We start from the raw sequence: 20,171 nt of genomic DNA on the forward strand, positions 1-20,171 counted from the left end.
TTCCCCACCAGCCTACACTCAGTGCCTACATGGCTGAGGCCTGTGGCGGCTGCGACCTCCAGCTGAACGTGTGTCTCTTCTACGTGGGCAAGCCAAAGATGGACACCATGCCCCCTGCCCGCTATGCCAGTCACACTGACACAGCCGCCGCCTACAAGGAGGTCACCCGGGCTGCAGGTGGCCGCTTCCACTGGTTTGGAGACACAGGTACGTGACTGTTTCCTCATCCCTTCAGCTCATTCCAAACAGTTGTCTCAGCACCAGCATAGCTCCCTTAGACCACAGATGTATTCCAGAAAAGCAGCTTGTGAAAATCACATTTTAAAATGTAAAACTGTTCCTCTGAAGATAGATAGCAGTGATGGTTGCACAACAATGTGAATGCACTTAATGCCACTGAATTGTACACTTTTAAGTGATTGAAATAGTAAGTTTGATGTTATGTATATTTTACTGCAATTTTTTTAACTTAAAAGAAGTAGGCCAGGAACAGTGGCTCATACCCACAATCCCAGCAGTTTGAGAGGCCAACGCGGTCAGATCGCTTGAGATCAGGACTTTGAGAACAGCCTGGCCAACATGGTGAAACTCTATCTCTATTAAAAATACAAAAAAATTAGCCGGGTTTGATGGCACATACCTGTAGTCCCAGCTACTCGGGAGGCTGAGGTACAAGAAAATCACTTGAACCCAGGAAGCGGAGGTTGCAGTGAGCAGAGATCACACCACTACACTCCAGCCTGGGTGACAGAGCAAAACTCTGTCTCAAAAAAAAAAAAAAAAGAAGAAGAAGAAGAAGTAAAACTCTAAAAGTATATTATGGGTCAGGTGGTGGCTCACACCTGTAATCTCAGCACTTTGGAAAGTTGAGGCGAGCGGATTGCTTGAATCCAGTTCAAGACCATCCTGGGCAACATAGCAAGACTCTGCCTCTACAAAAAAATTAAAAATTAAAAAATTTATAATTTAGAATGTCATAGAATGTCAGAGCTAGAAGGCACCCTGAACATCCCTTAGATTGTTTTTCAAAGGGTGGTGTGTTCACAGCACATGGTTGGCAAGATAGTTGTACATGGTACAAAAAGCAACATTTTTTTTAGAGACAGGGTCTCCCTCTGTCACCCAGGCTGGAGTGCAGTGGTGCCATCATACTTCACTGCAGCCTCAACCTCCTGGATTCAAGCAATCCTCCCACCCCAGCCTCCTGAGCAGCTGGGACTACAGGTGTCCACCACCACGCCCAACTAATTTTTTAAATTTTTTTTTTTATAGAGAAGGGGTCTCGCTATATTGCCCAGGCTGGTGTTGAACTCCCAACCTCAAGCAATCCTCCCTCCTCAGCCTCCCAAATGCTGGGATTACAGGAGTAAGCCACCATTCCCAGCCCTCAAGTCACCTCCAGGTGGCTTTCTAGTATCCAGATGATGGGGACACTTGCCAGGATCCACACCCTGTCTCACCTTGCTCACGATGTGCTTTGTTTCCAGGCATTTATGAGAGTGATGACATCAACTCCATCATGTCTGAGATGGAAAAGGCTCTCAACTACTCCCAAAAGGTATGCCCTGGGCATGGGCCAATGACTGCACTGCCTTTTGTATTCATTTCCTGGGGCTACCGTAACTGCCACAAACTGGGTGACTTAAAATAACAACCATTGATTCTCTCACTTCCAGAGGCTGGAAGTCTGAAATCAAGGTGTCAGCAGGGCCAGGCTCCCTCTGAAGGCTTTGGGTAGAATCTTTCCTTGCCCCTCCCTGGCTTCTGGTGGCAATTGGTGTTTGTTTGTTTGTTTGTTTGTTTTTAATTGCACTGGTTGCTCTTTTAAAATGGCAAGGAAGACTTTACTTAAGACTATTGCAATAGGGGAGAGAGACTGAACTCAACTCTAAATAATAGCAAAGATAGCTGGAGATTTATAGCCAATGAGCAGAGTCAGTGGATGGAAAAATTACTAAGAGAACTGGATAGATATGATAGGTAAAAGGATTCTTGTTAAACAGGGCTCTTGCTAAAGGCAGACCAAAGGCTTAGATGTCAAAAATAGAACTGGGCACAGTGGATCCCACCTGTAATCCCAGCACTTTGGGAGGCCAAGGTGGGCTGATCGCTGGAGCCCAGGAGTTTGAGACCAGCCTCAGCAACACGGTGAAACCCTATCTCTGTTAAAGAATTTTTTAAAAATAATTTTTTTAAAAAAGGTATCTCAGATGGGAGATGAAGAACTTGCTTGGATATCAAGGATGGGACAGGTCTCACTAAACTGACTTAGCAAAATTCTTTGCCAAAACTGAGTTCGGCAGGCCAAGGTCAAGGCCTCATTGAGAAGATGGCTTAGAGGAGCCCGGCTAAAGTTCGGTCAAGGAGGGAGTCCTTGTCACCAGCAATCTCTGGCATTCCTTGGCTTGAGGAGCATAACTCTAGTCTCTGCCTCTGTCTTTACATGGCTGTTTTCCCTCCAGGTGCATCCCTTCTCCTCTTACATGGACAACAATCAGATTAGATTAAGGACCTGCGCTACTCCAATATGCCTCACCGTAATTTGTATCTTAATTACATCTGCAAAGACCCTATTTCTATGTAAGGCCACATGCACAGGTCCTGAGGGTTCAGACTTCAACATATCCTTTTGGGGGACACACCTCATCCCATGTCAGCTTCCCTCTTCATGTCCTAATCCACTGAGACCCAAGGCTTCAGAAGAAATGAGTGTCTCCTAGAAGCCATTGGTTTTAGGTCTGTGTGCTGCACATTCTGGCCTCCTTTGAGTTCCTTAAACACGTCAAGGTTATTGCTAAACCCATTCCTAAGCTCAGGGCCTTTGCACCTGCTGTTTCCTCTGTCCTTCCCATCCCAGACCTTTCATGGCTTGCTCCTTATCATTAGTTAGGGTTTTGTTTTTTGTTTTTGGGGGATTTTTTTGAGACAGAGTCTCACTCTGTCGCCCAGGCTGGAGTGCCATTGTGCAATCTCAGCTCACTGCAACCTCTGCCTCCTGAGTTCAAGCAATTCTCCTGTCTCAGCCTCCCAAGTAGCTGGGACTACAGGCGCCCGCCACCACGCCTGACTGATTTTTGTGTTTTTTAGTAGAGATGGGGTTTCACCATGTTGGCCAGGCTGGTCTCAAACTCCTGATCTCAACTGATCTGCCTGCCTCAGCCTCCCAAAGTGCTGGGATCACAGGCAGGAGCCACCACACCTAGCCTATTAGTTAGTTTAGACACACTAAAATGTTACTTCCTCAGAGGAGTTGAGCAGGACAAGATACAATGAGAGAGGTAGCTAGGGGCCAGATCCCGTGAGGAGCAATGACTATCTAAGGAAGAATTCCCCGGACTTGCAAGTGATTGAACGGGCAGTGTGAAAGAGAAAACATACAAACTGACCCCCACGCTCCTCACTGGAGCACCCAGTAGACAGTGAGGCCATTGACCAAGATGTAGAAAACAGGAGGAAGAGCCCATGGAAGGATGGAGAGGTGCAGGGAAGGCGGGTCTGGGACAAGGGTGAGTTTGTGGAGCCTGTGAGATAACAAGTGAGGGTACCCTACAGGCAGGTGGGAAAAGACATGGCTGGAGATGGAGATTTAGGGCAGTTCAAGCCACAGTGACGGACAGAGGGCACTTAGCAAGGCTGTGGTCGAGGCAGTGGAGTGGAGGAGGCTGTGAAGGAGACTCCTGGACTCCACCACTTGCAGAAGGACTCACTTCCCAGACTGGATTGTGGACTCCTGGGAGGGCGGGGCCGCATCTCCATCTTCTATTCCTCTGTGGCCACTGGATCTGCAGATCTGTGGCTCCCCCTGCGTGCCTGTGCTGTCTTCCCCAAAAGGGACCCTTTTGGTGCTTTTAAAATATCTCTTCCCAGCTGGGCGTAGTGGCTCATGCCTGTAATCCCAGCATTTTGGGAGGCTGAGGCGGGCAGATCACAAGGTCAGGAGATCGAGACCATCCTGGCTAACATGGTGAAACCCCGTCTCTACTAAAAATACACACACACACACACACACACACACACACACACACACACACGCAAAATTAGCTGGGTGTGGTGGTGCGCACCTGTAATCCCAGCTATTTGGGAGGCTGAGGCAGGAGAATCCTTGAACCTGGGAGGCAGAGATTGCAGTGAGCCAAGATCATGCCACTGCACTCCAGCCTGGCAACAGAGCAAGACTCTGTCTCTAAATAAATAAATAAATAAATAAATAAATAAATAAATAAATAAATAAATAAATATCCCTTACCCTCAGGTGCACATAGTCCCATTCCCTCATCAGATAAACTGATACATATGGTGTTAATGGGCAATGACCGCATAATTCACCTTTCCAGAGGATGCTTATTTACATTTGAATGGTGTCTTCTGGAGCTTTGATTGAGAATAATTGCTGGGGAACCAGTCAGGCTGTTGAGAAAATCGTAGGCAAAAGGCATTGAGTATTACACCATTAGTCTGCCAGCATCTGGAATCAGCCCTGGCATGCGGCAAGCTGACTGGCCCACAAGTGGAGGCCACAGTGTCTCATAATGGAAGGGTGCTGGCTTTGTAAACAGACCCACCTGGTTTGAATTGAAGTTTCTCTACACACTGATAAGGTGGCCTTAGATGAGAACCTTAAGCTCACAGAGCTGTAACTGTAATAGATCTGTGGCCAGATATGCATGGCAAGTCAATGCACAGAGACACTGGGTTGCAGCAGAGAAGTTTAATTGTAGGACTGCCAAACAAGGAGATGGGAGGGAACCTCAAATTTGGTGTTAAGGTTTTTAAGGGTTTTGCAGTGGGCTGAAGTATGGAGATCACTGACTAGTTGAGTGCAGGCTGGAGTCATGGGCGGGGGAGATGAAGAAGCTGTGTTCTCATGCTGTTCCTGTTCCTCTGGGGGTCTTCAAACTGTTGGCATCAGCTGCTTTGCTGGAATTCGGGTCTGAAAAACATCTTAAGCAATTCTTAAACAAAAGCCTTGTGATTCTGAAGTCAGAAATCCTATCTAGAGGAACAACGGGGATGCAAACAGCCAGGATCTGGTGCTATGTGACTTTAGGTTACAAAGAAGTGGGGCTATGTGCAGCCTGATCAGGGCTTCATGATAACTAGATTTTTGTCCAGAATTCTTGTTAACTCTGTGATGACAGCTTCAGAGCTTTGGTTTCCTCATCTGTAAAATGGGGAGACGACACACCTACCCTATCGGCATAGCTGATGTGACTTGTTGGCATGAGGGTTGGAGACCCCCAAGTATTCACTAGCCCAGAGCCTGTGCCTCCCAGGCCCCCATACCTGGTCTTACTGTTGTTCATAGGATTGGTCCATAGCACTTTCAGCCCCAGGTGGCTTTCTAGGGACAAAAAGAGGAGTCCAGGGGACATCAGAGGTTCCAGTGGATACAGTCCCTCCTGCTGTGTGTGTGTGTGTGTGTGTGTGTGTGTGTGTGTGTGTGTGTCTGTCCACAGTGGCTGGGGGTGCCACTGACCCTCCCAATCCCACTGCAGTGTGCCTTCCTCATGGCCTCCCTGAAGAACCATTCAGGAAAAGTACTGGGAAGTTCAGCCCTCCCGAAAGGAAAACCAAAGACACTTCAGCTAAGAAGTCAGCCCAAGAAGCTCTGCCCTCCCAGGCCCACCGTCCCCCTGGGGGCCAGAATGGTTTGACTCCCCTCCTAATAACACGCAGAAGATTTGGTTTCCTGTTTGTCTTCTGGTCTTTCCTGGGTCTTAAAATGGCTGGGGCCAGCAGGGATGGGGGTGGGTGCTTCAGTGGTGAGTGTCCTGTGGGTGCCTCTTGCCCAGGCCTCCAGGGGGAAAATCTCCCGCGGGGGGCCGGCTCCTCAGCTCTCAGAGTCCTCTGTCCTCCCCCACCCCACCCTTGGCTCTGTCAGCCTATCCCAGCCTTTTCCCTACCCTGGTACTGAGGATGCCACAGAATTGACACCCACCTGTTTCATCTGATGGCTTATCCTGGAGAGTCTCTCGGGGGCAAAGGAATTATGGTCTCTAAGGGCTCTTCCCGCTGCCACCCAAGACTTTGCAGAGGCTGATAGGAGCCTGAGGATGGGCTGAGCCTGCTAGGGGCTTATCCTCATTCACAGCCTATCAATTCTGTCCTCCATAAAATACCCACCCACCTTGGCAATCAGAAGGGCTCTAGAGGACAGACCCCAGAGGCACCTGTGCTTGTGAGCAGACTGGGAGGGACACCTGTGAGTCCCTCAGCATTGCATGACTCAGACCCTGTGAGCACAGCCCATGTTCAGAATGTGGAAATCCATCCCAGACAGTAGGTAGCAGATTCCCAGCCAAAGGGCTGCCTTTCCAGGAGAGCCTGTGCAGCCGGGTTCTGCCCTCGTTCGGGGAACTCTGCCAGGTTTCAGGAGCCAGCTCAGGCACTTCGCCCCCTCCTCAGAGGCTGCCTCTTGAGCCTTCAGTGCTTCCTGAGTGCCTCCTGAAACCAGGCCGGGCGCTCCCCAGACAGTGACTGTTTAATGACCGCCACACTCCAGTCGTGGCTGAGAATGAAGGAACTCTTCCCTTAAAACTGAGGTGTCTGGGCCAGGTGCAGTGGCTCACACCTGTAATCCCAGCACTTTGGGAGGCCAAGGCAGGCGGATCATGAGGTCAAGAGATCAAGACCATCCTGGCCAACATGGTGAAACCCCCTCTCTATTAAAAATACAGAAATTAGCTGGGTGTGGTGGCGGGTGCCTGTAATCCCAGCTACTCAGGAGGCTGAGACAGGGAGAATTGCTTGAACCTGGGAGGCAGAGGTTGCAGTGAGTCGAGATCACGCCGCTGCACTCCAGCCTGGGTGACAGAGCCAGACTCCATCTCAAAAAAGAAAACAAACAAACAAAAAAAAACTGAGGTGCCTGATAAGGCACAGAAGTTACCTAAATTTCTGTTGTCATGCTGGAGGCCCAGACATCCCAGTCCATTAGGAAGAGGGGCAGGTGACTGATGAAAAAAATTCTGGCAAACCCCCATAGCTCTCTCACTAGCAGCTCTCTCACTCTCATCTCACACACACACACATGCATACATACACATACGCACATGCACACACACACATATACACTCCTACACACATGTACACACCCATACTTTTTCACCTCAAAACCCAGAGTCCCCTCTGAATCTGCTGCAGGAGAGGGGCCAAACCTGTCTGAGGAGTCCCCTCCCTTAGGCTCCTCCCTACAAAAGTTCCTGATTGACAAATTGAGGTCAGGGTAACTGGGATCCTGCGTGACACAGGGAACACTCCTCTGATGGGAAAGATTGCCTGTTTTCTAGAGCATTAAAGATGACCCTGACAGAGAGAAGAGCCCCCCGCTGAAATCTCTGAAATGGCATCCACTCAGTAGCAGAGTTGGCATCTCACCAGGTAAGGCACGATCACGGTCAGGCAGGGTGGAGGGATGTCACGGTCACGGCTGAGGCATGGGTTAATAATGATAGTAACTAGAGCCAGGTGTGGAAGCTCGCGCCTATAATCCCAGCACTTTTGGAGGCTGAGGTGGAAGGATCACTTGAGGTCAGGAGTTCAAGACAAGCCTTGACAACATAGCAAGACTCCATCTCTACCAAACAAAAAAAGAGCCAGATGTGGTGGTGCATGCATGAAGTCCCCCAACTACTCAGAGGCTGAGTTGGGAGGATTGCTTGAGCCCAGAAGTTCGAAGCTGCAGTGAGCTATCATTGCACCACTGCACTCTAACCTCAGTGACAGAGCAAGACCCTGTCTCTACTTTTTTTTTTTTTTTTTTTGAGACAGAGTCTCGCTCTGTCACCCAGGCTGGAGTGCAGTCGTGTGATCTCAGCTCACTGCAACCTCCACCTCCTGGGTTCAAGCGATTCTCGTGCCTCAGCCTCCTGAATAGCTGGGACTACAGGTGTGTGCCACCACGCCTGGCTAACTTTTTGTATTTTTAGTAGAGACGGGGTTTCACCATGTTGCCCAGGCTGGTCTACAACTCCTGAGCTCACGCAATTCATCTGCCTCGGCCTCCCAAAGTGCTGAGATTACAGGCATGAGCCACCACGCCTGGCCACATCTCTTAAAATAATAATCATGATAGCAATAATGATAGTAACTAAAACGATCAATGATCCTGAGTCTTGATCATGTGCCAGCCCATCTGCTAAGATTGTCCCATTTAAAGCCTATAATGATCAATCCTTTGCATCTGTATTCTATCAGCTTCCTATTGTACTGACAAAGGAACTGAGGCTCAAGGGGGTAAGGATCATGTGCCACTAGTGGTAACAGGCCTTCACAATCTTAATGAAAGTACTCAGCTCGTAGAACCTAAGACCATGTATTTTATTTCTAATGTCAAAGGTATGGCAGAGTGGCTCAGAGCAGAGTTGTGGAGTCAGCAGGACCAGGTAGAATCATGCCCTGCCTCTTACTGGTGGATTCCCACTTACCTTATCTGTAAACTGGGGGACTGTGAGGATGAAGCAAGGCAGCATACTCAAAGCACTTAGCACAATGCCAGGGAAAGATCTGGACTCAGTAAATGGTAGCTATAGCTATTTCTGATCCAAGCAAAGCCAGAGACCTGGGGTGGGGACACAGGGTGCCTTGAAGCCATCTTGGAGCCCCATTTCCTGGGGTGGAGTATAGCTGAACTTGAGTGTCTCTAAGCCAAGCTGGACAGCTGTATTGCAAGAATGCACGCAGCTGTTCCAGCCAACAAGCCAAATGTTCCTCAGCTGCGGCCCAGCCAATGAAAGAAGGGATGATGGAACTGAGGAGGAAGACCAAGTCAAGGGAAGCAGAGACATCTCTTTTACTGTTCTACACAGAGAAAAGGAATGACGTGGGTAAGTTAGAGGCTATACAGGTGTCTGGACAGCCCCCTGGCCCTGGAGGAGCTGTAAGGGCAGCAGGTACCGTGGGAAGGAGACCCCTCCTGCTGTCCCAGGACCTAGGCACTGGTGCCTCTGGAGCAAGCCGTACTCAACTCAGTTCTCCCAGCCCTGGGAAATGGACATGCAAAGTTTTGACAACAACCAGGGAATGAGAGAAGTCAATATTGAAGATGAGACCTCCTGAGATTCTTGGGCACTCCAGCTCTGTCCACTAGGGGCAGTTTCCTTAGTTCTAAGGCAGATGGCAAGGGATGGAGATGATTCCCCTAGGCCAGCCTGATTCACTGCTGTGAAATGGTGCAGATCCCAAGAACAATTCATTGCTAGGCAGGAGGTCCCAAACAGCCTTTCCCCATCCACCCAACAGCTCCCTTTCTACCTCTCAGCAAATTGCACTAAGGACTTTTACAACTGACTTGATTGACAGAGAAATTGACATGAAAAAGGGAGCAGTGGGAGATTCAGGGGGAGGGAAGAGAGGTACACAGGGTGACCATCTTAGTTCATTTGTGCTTGGAATACCCAAGGCTAGGTAGGTGATTTATGAAGAAAATAGGTTTATTTAGCTCAGGGTTATGCTGGCTGGAAGTTTGGGCATCTGGTGAGAGCTTCAGGCTGCTTCCACTCATGGTGGAAGGCGCTGGGGAGCTGGCATGTGCAGAGATCACATGGAGAGAGAGGAAGCAAGAAAATGGGGAGGTGCCAGGCTTTTATTTAACAGCCAGCTCTTGCGGCAAGTAATAGAGGGAGAACTCACTCCCTCCCCACCCTCTCACCAGAGAGGGCATTGATCTATTTAAGAGGGATCCGTTCCCATGACCCAAACACCTCCCATTAAGCCCCATCTCCAACACTGGGGATCACATTTCATGAGGTTTGCAGGGGCTCAACCATCCAAACTATAGCAATGACCTTACTCTGCTTCTCCTAGGCTCAGTGTACAAGAAGTACCCTCAAGGAAGGGGCTTGAGAAGGACTAGCTCTTCTATTGACTTACCCAGAAAGGATACAGTTTGCTCAAGCCAAGAGGTATTAAGTCAACCGTACTAGCACATGCCCATTAAGCAATAGAGTAGTTCTGTCCACCAACCATTACTTCTAGGATGGGGGGGCATAATCAGAAATGAGAACAAGCCAGGCACAGTGACTCACACCTGTAATCCCAGCACTTTTGGAGGCTGAGGTGGGTGGATCACTTGAGGTCAGGAGTTCGAGACCACCTGGCCAACATGGTGAAACCCCATCTCTACTAAAAGTACAAAAATTAGCCAGGTGCAGTGGCACGCACCTGTACTCCCAGCTACTTGGGAGGCTACATCATGAGAATCACTTGAAACTGGGAGGTGGAGGTTGCAGTGAGCCAAGATTGTGCCACTGCACTCCAGCCTGGGTGACAGAGCAAGACTCTGTCTCAAAAAAAAAAAAAAAAAAAAAAGGACAAACCTGATAAGAACAATTGCTTACTGTGGCAGATGGGATAAGGGTTAAATAGACCTAAATTCAAAATCTAGGTCTGCCACTTCCTGCCTGGGTGACCTTGGGCAAATCACCTAGCTATACTCAATCTCACTGCCTTTGTAAAATAAGGACAATTGTGCCAGTCAAATAAGATTGATGTGAAGATTCTTTAAAGTGAAATCAACAGAAACCCCACTTCTTGTGCATAAGCGGATAGTTGTCCCACAGCTATTCAATAAAAGCCTGAGCATGGTTCTGATTGTGCCGATGGCAGATGCCATCCCTGGCTGCTTTGAGCCTGCCCATTCTTGTGTCCCTCATTGTGACAAGGAGACTGAGATTATCCTAATTGGTTTAGAGTCTAAGCTTTAGACCAATCAGGGCTTTCCACTCAAATATTGTAGGTGGGGTGCTCGCTTCAGCAGCACATATACTAAAAAATGTTGTAGGTGGGGTTGAAATGGATGTTAGGGAAGTAACAGTGTCCACTAGACTAGGGTCTGGGAGGTGCGCGATAGATTTTGTTCTTCACCCCCATTATTTCTTTCTTTCTTTCTTTCTTTTTTTTTTTTTTTTGAGACAGAGTTTCACTCTTGTTGCCCAGGCTGGAGTGCAGTAGCACTATCACTGCAACCTGCACCTCCTGGGTTCAAACGATTCTCCTGCCTCAGCCTCCCAAGTAGCTGGGATTACAGGCATGCACCACCACACCTGGCTAATTTTTTGTATTTAGTAGAGATGGGGTTTCACCATGTTGGCCAGGCTGTTCTCAAACTCCTGACCTCAGGAGTTTGAGAACCACCGCTGTCAGCCTCCCAAAGTGCTAGGATTACAGGCATGAGTCACCGCGTCCAGCCTGCCCCCCCATATTTCTTGTGCATTTCTCCCCCAAAGCCAGGGAAGGAATCTGCATGGGATGGATGCTCTGTGAGGACCTGGGAATCCCACATTTCAAACATCATACAGGTTTCAAACATGAGGTTCTCAAAGACCAGTCAGATGATCATTCAGTTGAGTCTGAATTGCCTAAGATAATAGTTCTTTCCTTTATTCTAAAGTGGGTGGCAAAATATGGGCTCAAAAAATTGAAGCTGGAGATTTCCAGATGCATGGGTCCCAACTGCACTCATCAAAAGTCAGGACAGAGGTCAGCATCAGCCAAACACTGCAGCATCTTCCCCAGCGTTGAGATCCATGTAAGTCACAATTTTCATCATCGTCTTTTTTTTCTCCCCCAACTCAGCTGCAAATGGCAGAGAGCAGTGTAGGGCACTGTGGCCTCTATTTCTGCTTGTAGGAACTGCCCTCCTCCCCAAAGTGGGACTCCCCTCACCAAATAGGAGATGCAAAATCCTGTTGGAAGAAAAGCCAACTTCCCAGAGGGCCTAAGATCCCATTCCAGGGTTAGATGAGCTCATTGGAATAAGAATTAGAAACAATTGCTGAGGCCAGGTGCGGTGACTCCTGCCTGTAATACCAAGTGCTTTAGGAGGCTGAGGTGGGAGGACTGCTTGAGCCCAAGAGTTTGAGACCAGCCTGGGCAACATAGCAAGACCCCATCTCTGAAAAAAAATTAGATTAGCCAGGTGCAGCTGTGTGCCTGTAGTCCGAGCTACTTGGGAGGCTGAGGCGGGAGGATTAGTTGAGTCATGGAGTTCAAGGCTGCAGTGAGCCGTGATCATGCCACTGCACTCCAGCCTGGGCCATGGGGCAGGAGCCTGACTCTTAAAACATAAAAAGGAAAAGATAGGAAAAATAGCAATTGCTGAGAAGATTGGGCCGTGGCTGAAGTGTTCACCCATAAGAATGCTGTACCCCAATACTGATGATGGTTCTGTTATGGCAGGAAATAGGGGTTGTGATAGGAAGTGAAGGGTTCTCTTTTCTATTTTCTAATTTTGGGGTGATTTTTTATTGCTTTGACACTGGAACAAGTAAATTTAGTACAGAATGAAAATCTGATCATGTCTCTCCTTGCCCTCTTATCCTACATTGTCAAGATTAGGGGAAACTAAAAATAGCCACAAAATTCAAAATTATTCACTAGAGGAATATAGGGTCGTTCTAGCATGTTGCCCCTCTCCACCTGAAGTCATCTTTCAGTTCAAAATTTATGAACTTCTTACCCCACCATTTAGAGTTTTCTATTTTAAAATTTAGAGATTATTGGCCAGACGCAGTGGCTCATGCCTGTAGTCCCAGAACTTTGGGAGGCCAAGGCGGGCGGATCACCTGAGGTCAGGAGTTCGAGACCACCCTGGCCAACACAGTGAAACCCCATCTCTACTGTAAATACAAAAATTAGCCAGGCATGGTGCTGTGCACCTGTAATCCCAGCTACTCAGGAGGCTGAGGCAGGAGAATCGCTTGAACCCGGGAGGCAGAGGCTGAAGTGAGCCGAGATCGCACCACTGCACTACACAGCCTGGGCAACCGACTGAGACTCTGTCTCAAAAAAAAAAAAAAAATTAGAGATTATTATGATTTTTATTAATATAGCAACTGCATTTACCAAAAAAAAATCTTAATTCCCTACTCCTTTGTAGAACCATAAATCCACTAGTTTAATAAAAGAAAAAAAGGCTTTAAACAAAAAAAAAAAATACACTTAACAGACGGTTGTTTTTTGTGGGTTTTTGTTTGTTTGTTGAGACAGGATCTTGCTCTGTCATCCAGGCAGGAGTGCAGTGGTGCAATCACAGCTCACTGCAGCCTCTACCTCCCTGGGCTCAGGCAATCCTCCCACTTCAGCCTCCCCCAAGCAGCTGGGACCACAGACACATGCCACCACACCAGCTAAATTTTCTGTTTTTGGTAGAGATGAGGTCTCCCTATGTTACCCAGGCTGGTCTTGATCTCTTGGGCTCAAGCGATCCTCCTGCCTCGGCCTCCCAAAGCACTGGGATTGCAGGCATGAGCCACCGTGCCCAGCCAACAAATATTTTGAGAATTGTTAACCACAATGGAATAAACAATTTTAGGGGGTGATGGGGATATGAAGAAATGACTGATGGGGTGGGTGCTTGCCTCTGCTTGCCTTAACCCAGGGAGTGGTGAGACACATCCAGTGGACGCCCAGGGAGATGGAGGTGTACATCAGGCACTTGGAGAAGGTGTTAAGGCGCTATGTCCAGAGGCTGCAGTGGCTGCTGTCCGGTGAGCCTGCCCGCTGCCCTGAAGGGTGGAGGAGCATGAGGGGATGTAGAAGGCTAGCCCCAGGGACCCCAGTGTCAGTCCTTCCAAAGCCAGGCCTTCGAGAACTGCAGATCAGAGGATTAGGCCAGGAACATCATCCACATACAACATGACACTGGGAGGCCGGGCGTGGTGGCTCATGCCTGTAATCTCTGCACTTTGGGAGGCCGAGGTGGGTGGATCACCAGTCAGTAGTTCGAAACCAGCCTGGCCAACATGATGAAACCCGTCTCTACTAAAAATACAAAAAATTAGCCAGGCATGGTGGCGGGCACCTGTAATCCCAGCTACTCAGGAGGCTGAGGCAGGAGAATCGCAGAGGTTGCAGTGAGCTGAGATCGCGCCACTGCACTCCAGCCTGGGCAACAAGAGTGAAACTCTGTCCAAAAAAAAAAAAATGACAGTGGGTTCAGAGGACAGGCAAGGGGCTGGATAACAGGGAGGTGGAACATGGGCCAAAGAGCCCCAGCGGGAGCTCACACGCATCCCAGCCTGCTCTGCAAGGCCACCTGCCACACCTTGCCTTCCTGCAAGTGACAAGGGGCTCACTGTCAAAAGGTTTGCTTTAATATTGACTGGGCCCCAGCAAAACAGCCCCTGGAGATGCAGATGGTAAGGGGAACTGACAGAGCAGAAACCCTCTGTTTTGTTTTGTTTTAGAAACAGGGTCTTTCTCTGTCACCTAGTCTGGAGTCCAGTGGTGCAGTCATGGCTTACTGCAGCCTTGAACTGGGCACAAGCAATCCTCCCACCTCAACCTTGCAAGGAGCTGAGACTACAGGCACGTGCCACCATGCCCAGCTTACTTTATTTATTTTTTTTAGATACAGAGTCTTTCTATGTTGCACAGGCTGGCCCCGAACTCCTAGGCTCAAGCTATCCTCCTGCCTCAGCCTCCCAAAGTCCTGGGATTATAGGTGTGAGCTACTGTGTACCTCTTTACAGAGAGCACCAAGTCCCCTCCAGGAGAGGTGAATGGACAGGGTTGGGCTGTGGATTAAGAGACGGTCTGAAGCATCAAGCCCAAGAAGACAGGCAGACAGCTAGAACTGGACAGGAGGGGATTCAGGCTATGGGGCCTGGAGGGTTTCTGGGGCAACAGGAGGAGGGAGGAAGGGAGTCCTATATAGAGATCCTACAGGTGGCTTTGTATGTGCCACTCAGGGTCCTGTGTAAATTCATTAGGTCCAGTCCTCTGCAGTAGGACCTGGTATAGACAGTCCATGGACAGGGGCGTCATGATGACTGCTGCTTCAGGTACAGTTGTGAGGTCAGAGGCTGAGCTGGGACAGAGAAGGCGTGAGCCTCTCTCCACCCTCGGTTCACATTACCCCTGGGAACGGTGACATAAAACCAGAGATCCAGCGATTTCTTTTGTAGTATGAATCCCCCAGCTCACATACCAGTACACACCCAAACACCATCTAATATTTCAAAACAATATCATGGTACTATTTAATCCAATCACTTAACTTTAAGGATAAGGAAATTCAAGCCCAGGAGGTTATAACCGCTTGTGCAACTCATCACAGACAAAGCCAGAGCTGAAATCTCGATCTCCCAAAGCCCAAACCACTGACCAGGTCTGTCCTTGGACAATCGACCCCTCCCACAGCACCACAAAAGCCGTCTCTTAGTGGGGTGACATCCAATCAATGATCAGGCAGGCAACAGGTGTCACAAGACTTTATAGTTGATAGATAGAGTGAGGGAAACCACCCAGGAGGTGGGACCCCTCACTCCCTCCCTGCCTCTTCCCCACCTGTCTCGGAGCAGGGAGCCGCCGACTGTTTGGCACCGTTTTGGAGAGCAAAGTATGCATATTGCTGGACACGTCAGGGTCCATGGGCCCCTACCTGCAGCAGGTGAAGACAGAGCTGGTTTTGCTGATTTGGGAACAGCTGCGGAAGTGCTGTGACAGGTAGGAGGCGAGGGCTGATCAGGAAGATCAAAGAGGCAGTTCCTGGGGCTTCCCTGGCCAAGCACGCCCCCTCCTCTCAGTGCCAACAGGCCTGGAGTTTCTGAGATGCTCTTCTGAGTAACGCGTTTGAGTAGGAAAGAGCACTGTATTCTGCTCTGCTGTGAAGGAAAGCAGTTTTTAGAGGCCGGGTATGGTGGCTCATACCTGTAATCCCAGCAATTTTGGGGGCCAAGGCAGGAGGATCACTTGAGCTCAGGAATTCAAGACCAGTCTCAGCAACAAAGTGACATCCCATCTCTTCAAAACATTTAAAAATTAGCTGGGTATGGTGGTGTGCACCTGTAGCCCCAACTACTTGGGAGGCTGAGGAGGGAGGATCACTTGAGCCCAGGAGGTTGAGGCTGCAGTGAGCTATGATTGCACCAGTGCACTCCTGCCTGGGCAACAGAGTAAGACCCTGTCTCAAAAAAAAAAAAAAAAAGGAACGCAATTTTTAAAAATTAATTTCAGGCCTAGGGACAATTGCAAGCACAGCAAAGGAACTACCATGTGGCCTTGAAGTATGGCTTTCAGCTGAACTTGATTTGTTTTAAATTATTTAATGATTTAATTTTTTAAATTTTTGTGAACTTGATTTTTGAGTGGAGGAAGTTGTTTATTTTCCCTATCCAGAAGGGTTGACCCGAAGGGGACCCCAGGGGACTCTCATCTTAGACTAGGCCTCGTTCTTGCCTTAATCAGAGTATACATTTATTGAGCACTTTCTGTGCACCAGATGGTTTACACGCATCATTTCATCAACTCTCACAATGAGCCCGTGAGGTGTTGCTGTTATCGGCCCCCATTTTTCAGAAAAGGAAGCCAGGACTTCAAGAGGTTAAGACACTTGCTGAAGATCGGGTAACCAGTCACTGGCTGAGCTAGGATTGTTTGGGTTGTTTGTTTGCTTGTTTGTTTTGAGACGGGGTCTCTGTCTCCCAGGCTGGAGTGCAGTGGTGTGATCATAGCTCGCTGCAGCCTCAACGTCCTGGGCTCAAGTGATCTCCCACCTCAGCCTCCCAAGTAGCTTGGACTACAGGCGCACACCACCATGCCTGGCTAATTTTTTAAAAATCTTTTTCGTAGAGATGGGGGTCTCACTATGTTGCCCAGGCTGGTCTTGAACTCCTGGCCTCAAGCAATCCTCCCAGCTTGGCCTTCCAAAGTACTGGGGTTACAGGCACAGGCCACTGTGTCTGGCTTGAGCTGGGATTTAAATCTATTTCTGTCTGCATTCAAATTGTCAGTGTGTACCCTCTCATTCTCAAGAGGCCCCACAGCCCTCTCCCTGAGGGGCCACAGGGCTCGTTGTAGGGGTCTTCAGTGACAAGCAAGAATAGTCCTCATGAGGGTAACTTATCTGAATTCAATCTAGACAGGCCTGTTCTAACCAATCTCTTTCTCCCCTTCTCTGCCCCTCACCTCCTCTTTTCCTCCTCCCCAGTTTTAACCTGCTCAGCTTTGCAGAGAGCCTTCAGTCATGGCAGGACACGCTGGTGGAGACCACAGATGCAGCGTGTCATGAGGCTATGCAATGGGTGACCCACCTGCAAGCTCAGGGCAGCACCTCCATCTTGCAAGCATTGCTGGCAAGTCCCACCACGGAGCCCGACCTTGACGCAAAACAAATACCATCATCCCCTATGCTGATGCTGCACGATGCTTTAGGATTTACAAAGGGCGCTTTACAATTTACAAAGCACTACATCATTTCATCTTCCCAACACCCCAGTGAGAAAAGGATTCTCAATGTTCTCACATTATAGATGAAGACACAGGCTGGGTGCGGTGGCTCACACCTGTAATCCCAGCACTTTGGGAGGGCAAGGCAGGTGGATCACCTGAGGTCAGGAGTTCAAGACCATCCTGACCAACATGGTGAAACCCTGTCTCTACTAAATACAAAAGATTAGCCGGGCGTGGTGGCACATGCCTGTAATCCCAATTACTTGGGAGGATGAAGCAGGAGAATTGCTTGAACCTGGGAGGCAGAGGTTGCAGTGAGCCGAGATTGCACCATTGCACTCCAGCCTGGGCAACAAGAACGAAACTCCATCTCAAAAAAATAAAAATTAAAAAAAATAGATGAAGACACAGAGGCTCAGAGAGGTTAAGTGACTTGCTTGGGATTAACCAGCTAGGCAGTGAACCATGCTATTTCTCCTAAACCTCAGCAGCTTCCTTAGTCTGTCTGAGGCTGAAAGAGAATCTCAGTCTTTTTGAACAGGTCAGTGGCATCCAATCAGATGCATTTTGGCAGAGGCGGCAGCAGGCACCACCTTTAGGCATTTGGTTCTTGTGTTCTGGGTGAGCCTCTCCCCTGAGCCTGACAGCCTTCCTGCGTTCTTTCAGAAAGCTTTCAGTTTCCATGATCTGGAAGGATTGTACCTCCTGACCGACGGAAAGCCAGACACAAGCTGCAGCCTTGTCCTAAATGAAGTCCAAAAACTCAGGGAGAAAAGAGATGTGAAAGTGCACACCATTTCCTTGAACTGCTCAGACAGGTGCGCAATATGGAGTCTGACTGAGTTTTATTCTTTTTCCACAGCCACACATCTCAGCAGGGAGATCCAAGCCCCTCACCTAATCTAGCTGCTCACTTAGACACAGGTTTCTCCTGGGCCCTAATCCTGTAAATCAGAAATTAGGAGAAGCGGCCGGGCATGCTGGCTCACGCCTGTAATCCCAGCATTTTGGGAGGTTGAGGCAGGTGGATCACTTGAGGTCAGGAGTTCAAGACCAGTCTGGCCAACATGGTGAAACCCTGTCTCTACTAAAAATACAAAAATTAGACAGGTGTGGTGGTAGGCACCTGTAATCCCAGCTACTCAGGAGACTGAGACGTGAGAATCACTTGATCCAGGGAGGCAGAGGTTGCAGTCAGCGGAGGTTGCACCATGGCACTCTAGCCTGGGCAACAGAGTGAGACTGTCAAAAAAAAAAAAAAAGAAAGAAAAGAAAGAAGTTAGGAGAAGCATTGTTTTTCTAGACGGCCCAAGCCGGTGTCACACCACAGGGTGAAAACCCCTCTCTTTACCCAGATATTTCCCTCTGACTTCCTCCAGCCTGGAAACACATTTGCACGGGATTCACACAGTCATTTTACAGTCTTCCCTCCTACTCTTCCCTGGGATCACATTTGTGAATATTTAGGGGACATTTAGGGGAAAAGCCAGAGAGAAAAATATTAATGTAGCATTGTCATGGTTATTTTTTTTTATAAACGATCACTATAGAACATGTGCTATGACCAGGCACAATGGCTCATGCCTATAATCCCAGTGCTTTGGGAGACTGAGGTGGGAGGATCACTTGAGGCCAGGAGTTTGAGACCAGCCTGGATATCATAGCAAGATTCCATCTCTGCAAAACAAAATAAAAATGTGAAAAAGAACACATGTCAGATAAGACATACTCAGCTCCTTCAAAAAAAAAAACTTTATTATTAGCAAAACAGACTGCATAGGGACACATTTTATCTCTTGGTCTAAACCATGAGCCCCATAAGTGTAATATATGTGTCCTTTACAGGCCTAACACATAGTAGGCACTGGATAAATGTCCCATAAATAAATGGGGGCTAGGCTGAGCACGACGGCTCATGACTGTAATCCCAGCACTTTGGGAGGCCAAGGCAGGCAGATCACCTGAGGTCAGGAGTTTGAGACCAGCCTGGCCAACATGGCGAAACCCCGTCTCAACTAAAAACATACAAAAATGAGCCGGGCGTGGTGGCAGGTGCCTGTAGTCCCAGCTACTCAGGAGGCTGAGGCAGGGGAATCGCTTGAACCTGGGAGGCTGAGGTTGCAGTGAGCCAAGATTGTGCCACTGCACTCCAGCCTGGGTGACAGACTGAGACTCTGTCTCAGAAAAGAAAATAAATGGGGGCTGGAGTGTGTGGGCTGTGTGGTTTCAGGGGGTCCAGGCTAAATGGTGACACTCACACGGGGACTCCTCTTCCCTCAAGCAGCAGCAGTTGCTATAGCTGTCCATAAGCTGGTGGGGAAAGTGTCCTCTAATGGTGGTCTCCATGGGACAAGCCACGGCCCATTGCCAGGCTGATTTCTCTTAAGCCCCACGGACTTAAGTTCTCCATGGATGTGGGGAGTCACACGAACTTGCCTGGTCAGTCAGCCTTCCCACCAGCCCTCTGTCCCTTCCTTCCAGAGCGGCGGTTGAGTTCCTGAGAAAGCTGGCTTCCTTCACCGGCGGACGCTATCACTGCCCTGTGGGTGAGGACACACTCTCCAAAATTCACAGCCTGCTGACCAAAGGCTTCATCAATGAAAAGGTAGGTTGCAGAGCCACTGAGCATGAGGTCTGTTGAAACGGCTCGATAAAATATCAACAGGCATGGGGTTTTCCTTCTTGAACTCCTGGGCTCAAGTGAACCTCCCACCTCGGCCTCCCAAAATGTTGGGATTACAGGCATGAGCCACCACGCCCATCCTGGGTTTTCCTTCTGACGAAAAAGATCTCTGCTTTTCGTTGAGACAAAATATTAGCTAAAAAGGATTGGGTTTCCCTGCTGCTGTCCTTTTAGGCTGACTCTCCTCAAGGCTGGGAAAGAAGCAGGATTTGAGGGTGTTATATTTCCTGATGGTCAGGCCAGTTTGCCTTTGTTGGAAATTTATGTGGCTTTATGTAGATAACCTCTTTTAATATTATACCCATTTAACAGATGA

The 20,171-nt window shown here is 48.8% G+C and overlaps 1 protein-coding gene across 1 annotated transcript in view; it reads left to right on the forward strand.

Annotated features, from left to right (window-relative positions):
* Nucleotides 1-20,171, forward strand: part of VWA3A (von Willebrand factor A domain containing 3A) — a 65,304-nt gene that overhangs the window by 41,662 nt on the left and 3,471 nt on the right. The window contains exons 22-33 of the mRNA XM_063598480.1: nt 12-207; nt 1,488-1,558; nt 5,496-5,648; nt 7,290-7,380; nt 8,715-8,825; nt 9,805-9,902; nt 11,390-11,527; nt 13,379-13,487; nt 15,303-15,447; nt 16,931-17,075; nt 17,839-17,990; nt 19,654-19,777. Coding sequence (XP_063454550.1) covers nt 12-207; nt 1,488-1,558; nt 5,496-5,648; nt 7,290-7,380; nt 8,715-8,825; nt 9,805-9,902; nt 11,390-11,527; nt 13,379-13,487; nt 15,303-15,447; nt 16,931-17,075; nt 17,839-17,990; nt 19,654-19,777 — 1,533 coding nt within the window. The remainder of the gene's footprint in view (nt 1-11; nt 208-1,487; nt 1,559-5,495; nt 5,649-7,289; nt 7,381-8,714; nt 8,826-9,804; nt 9,903-11,389; nt 11,528-13,378; nt 13,488-15,302; nt 15,448-16,930; nt 17,076-17,838; nt 17,991-19,653; nt 19,778-20,171) is intronic.

Source organism: Pan paniscus, chromosome 18 (assembly GCF_029289425.2).
Source record: "Pan paniscus chromosome 18, NHGRI_mPanPan1-v2.0_pri, whole genome shotgun sequence".
NCBI lineage: Eukaryota > Metazoa > Chordata > Mammalia > Primates > Hominidae > Pan > Pan paniscus.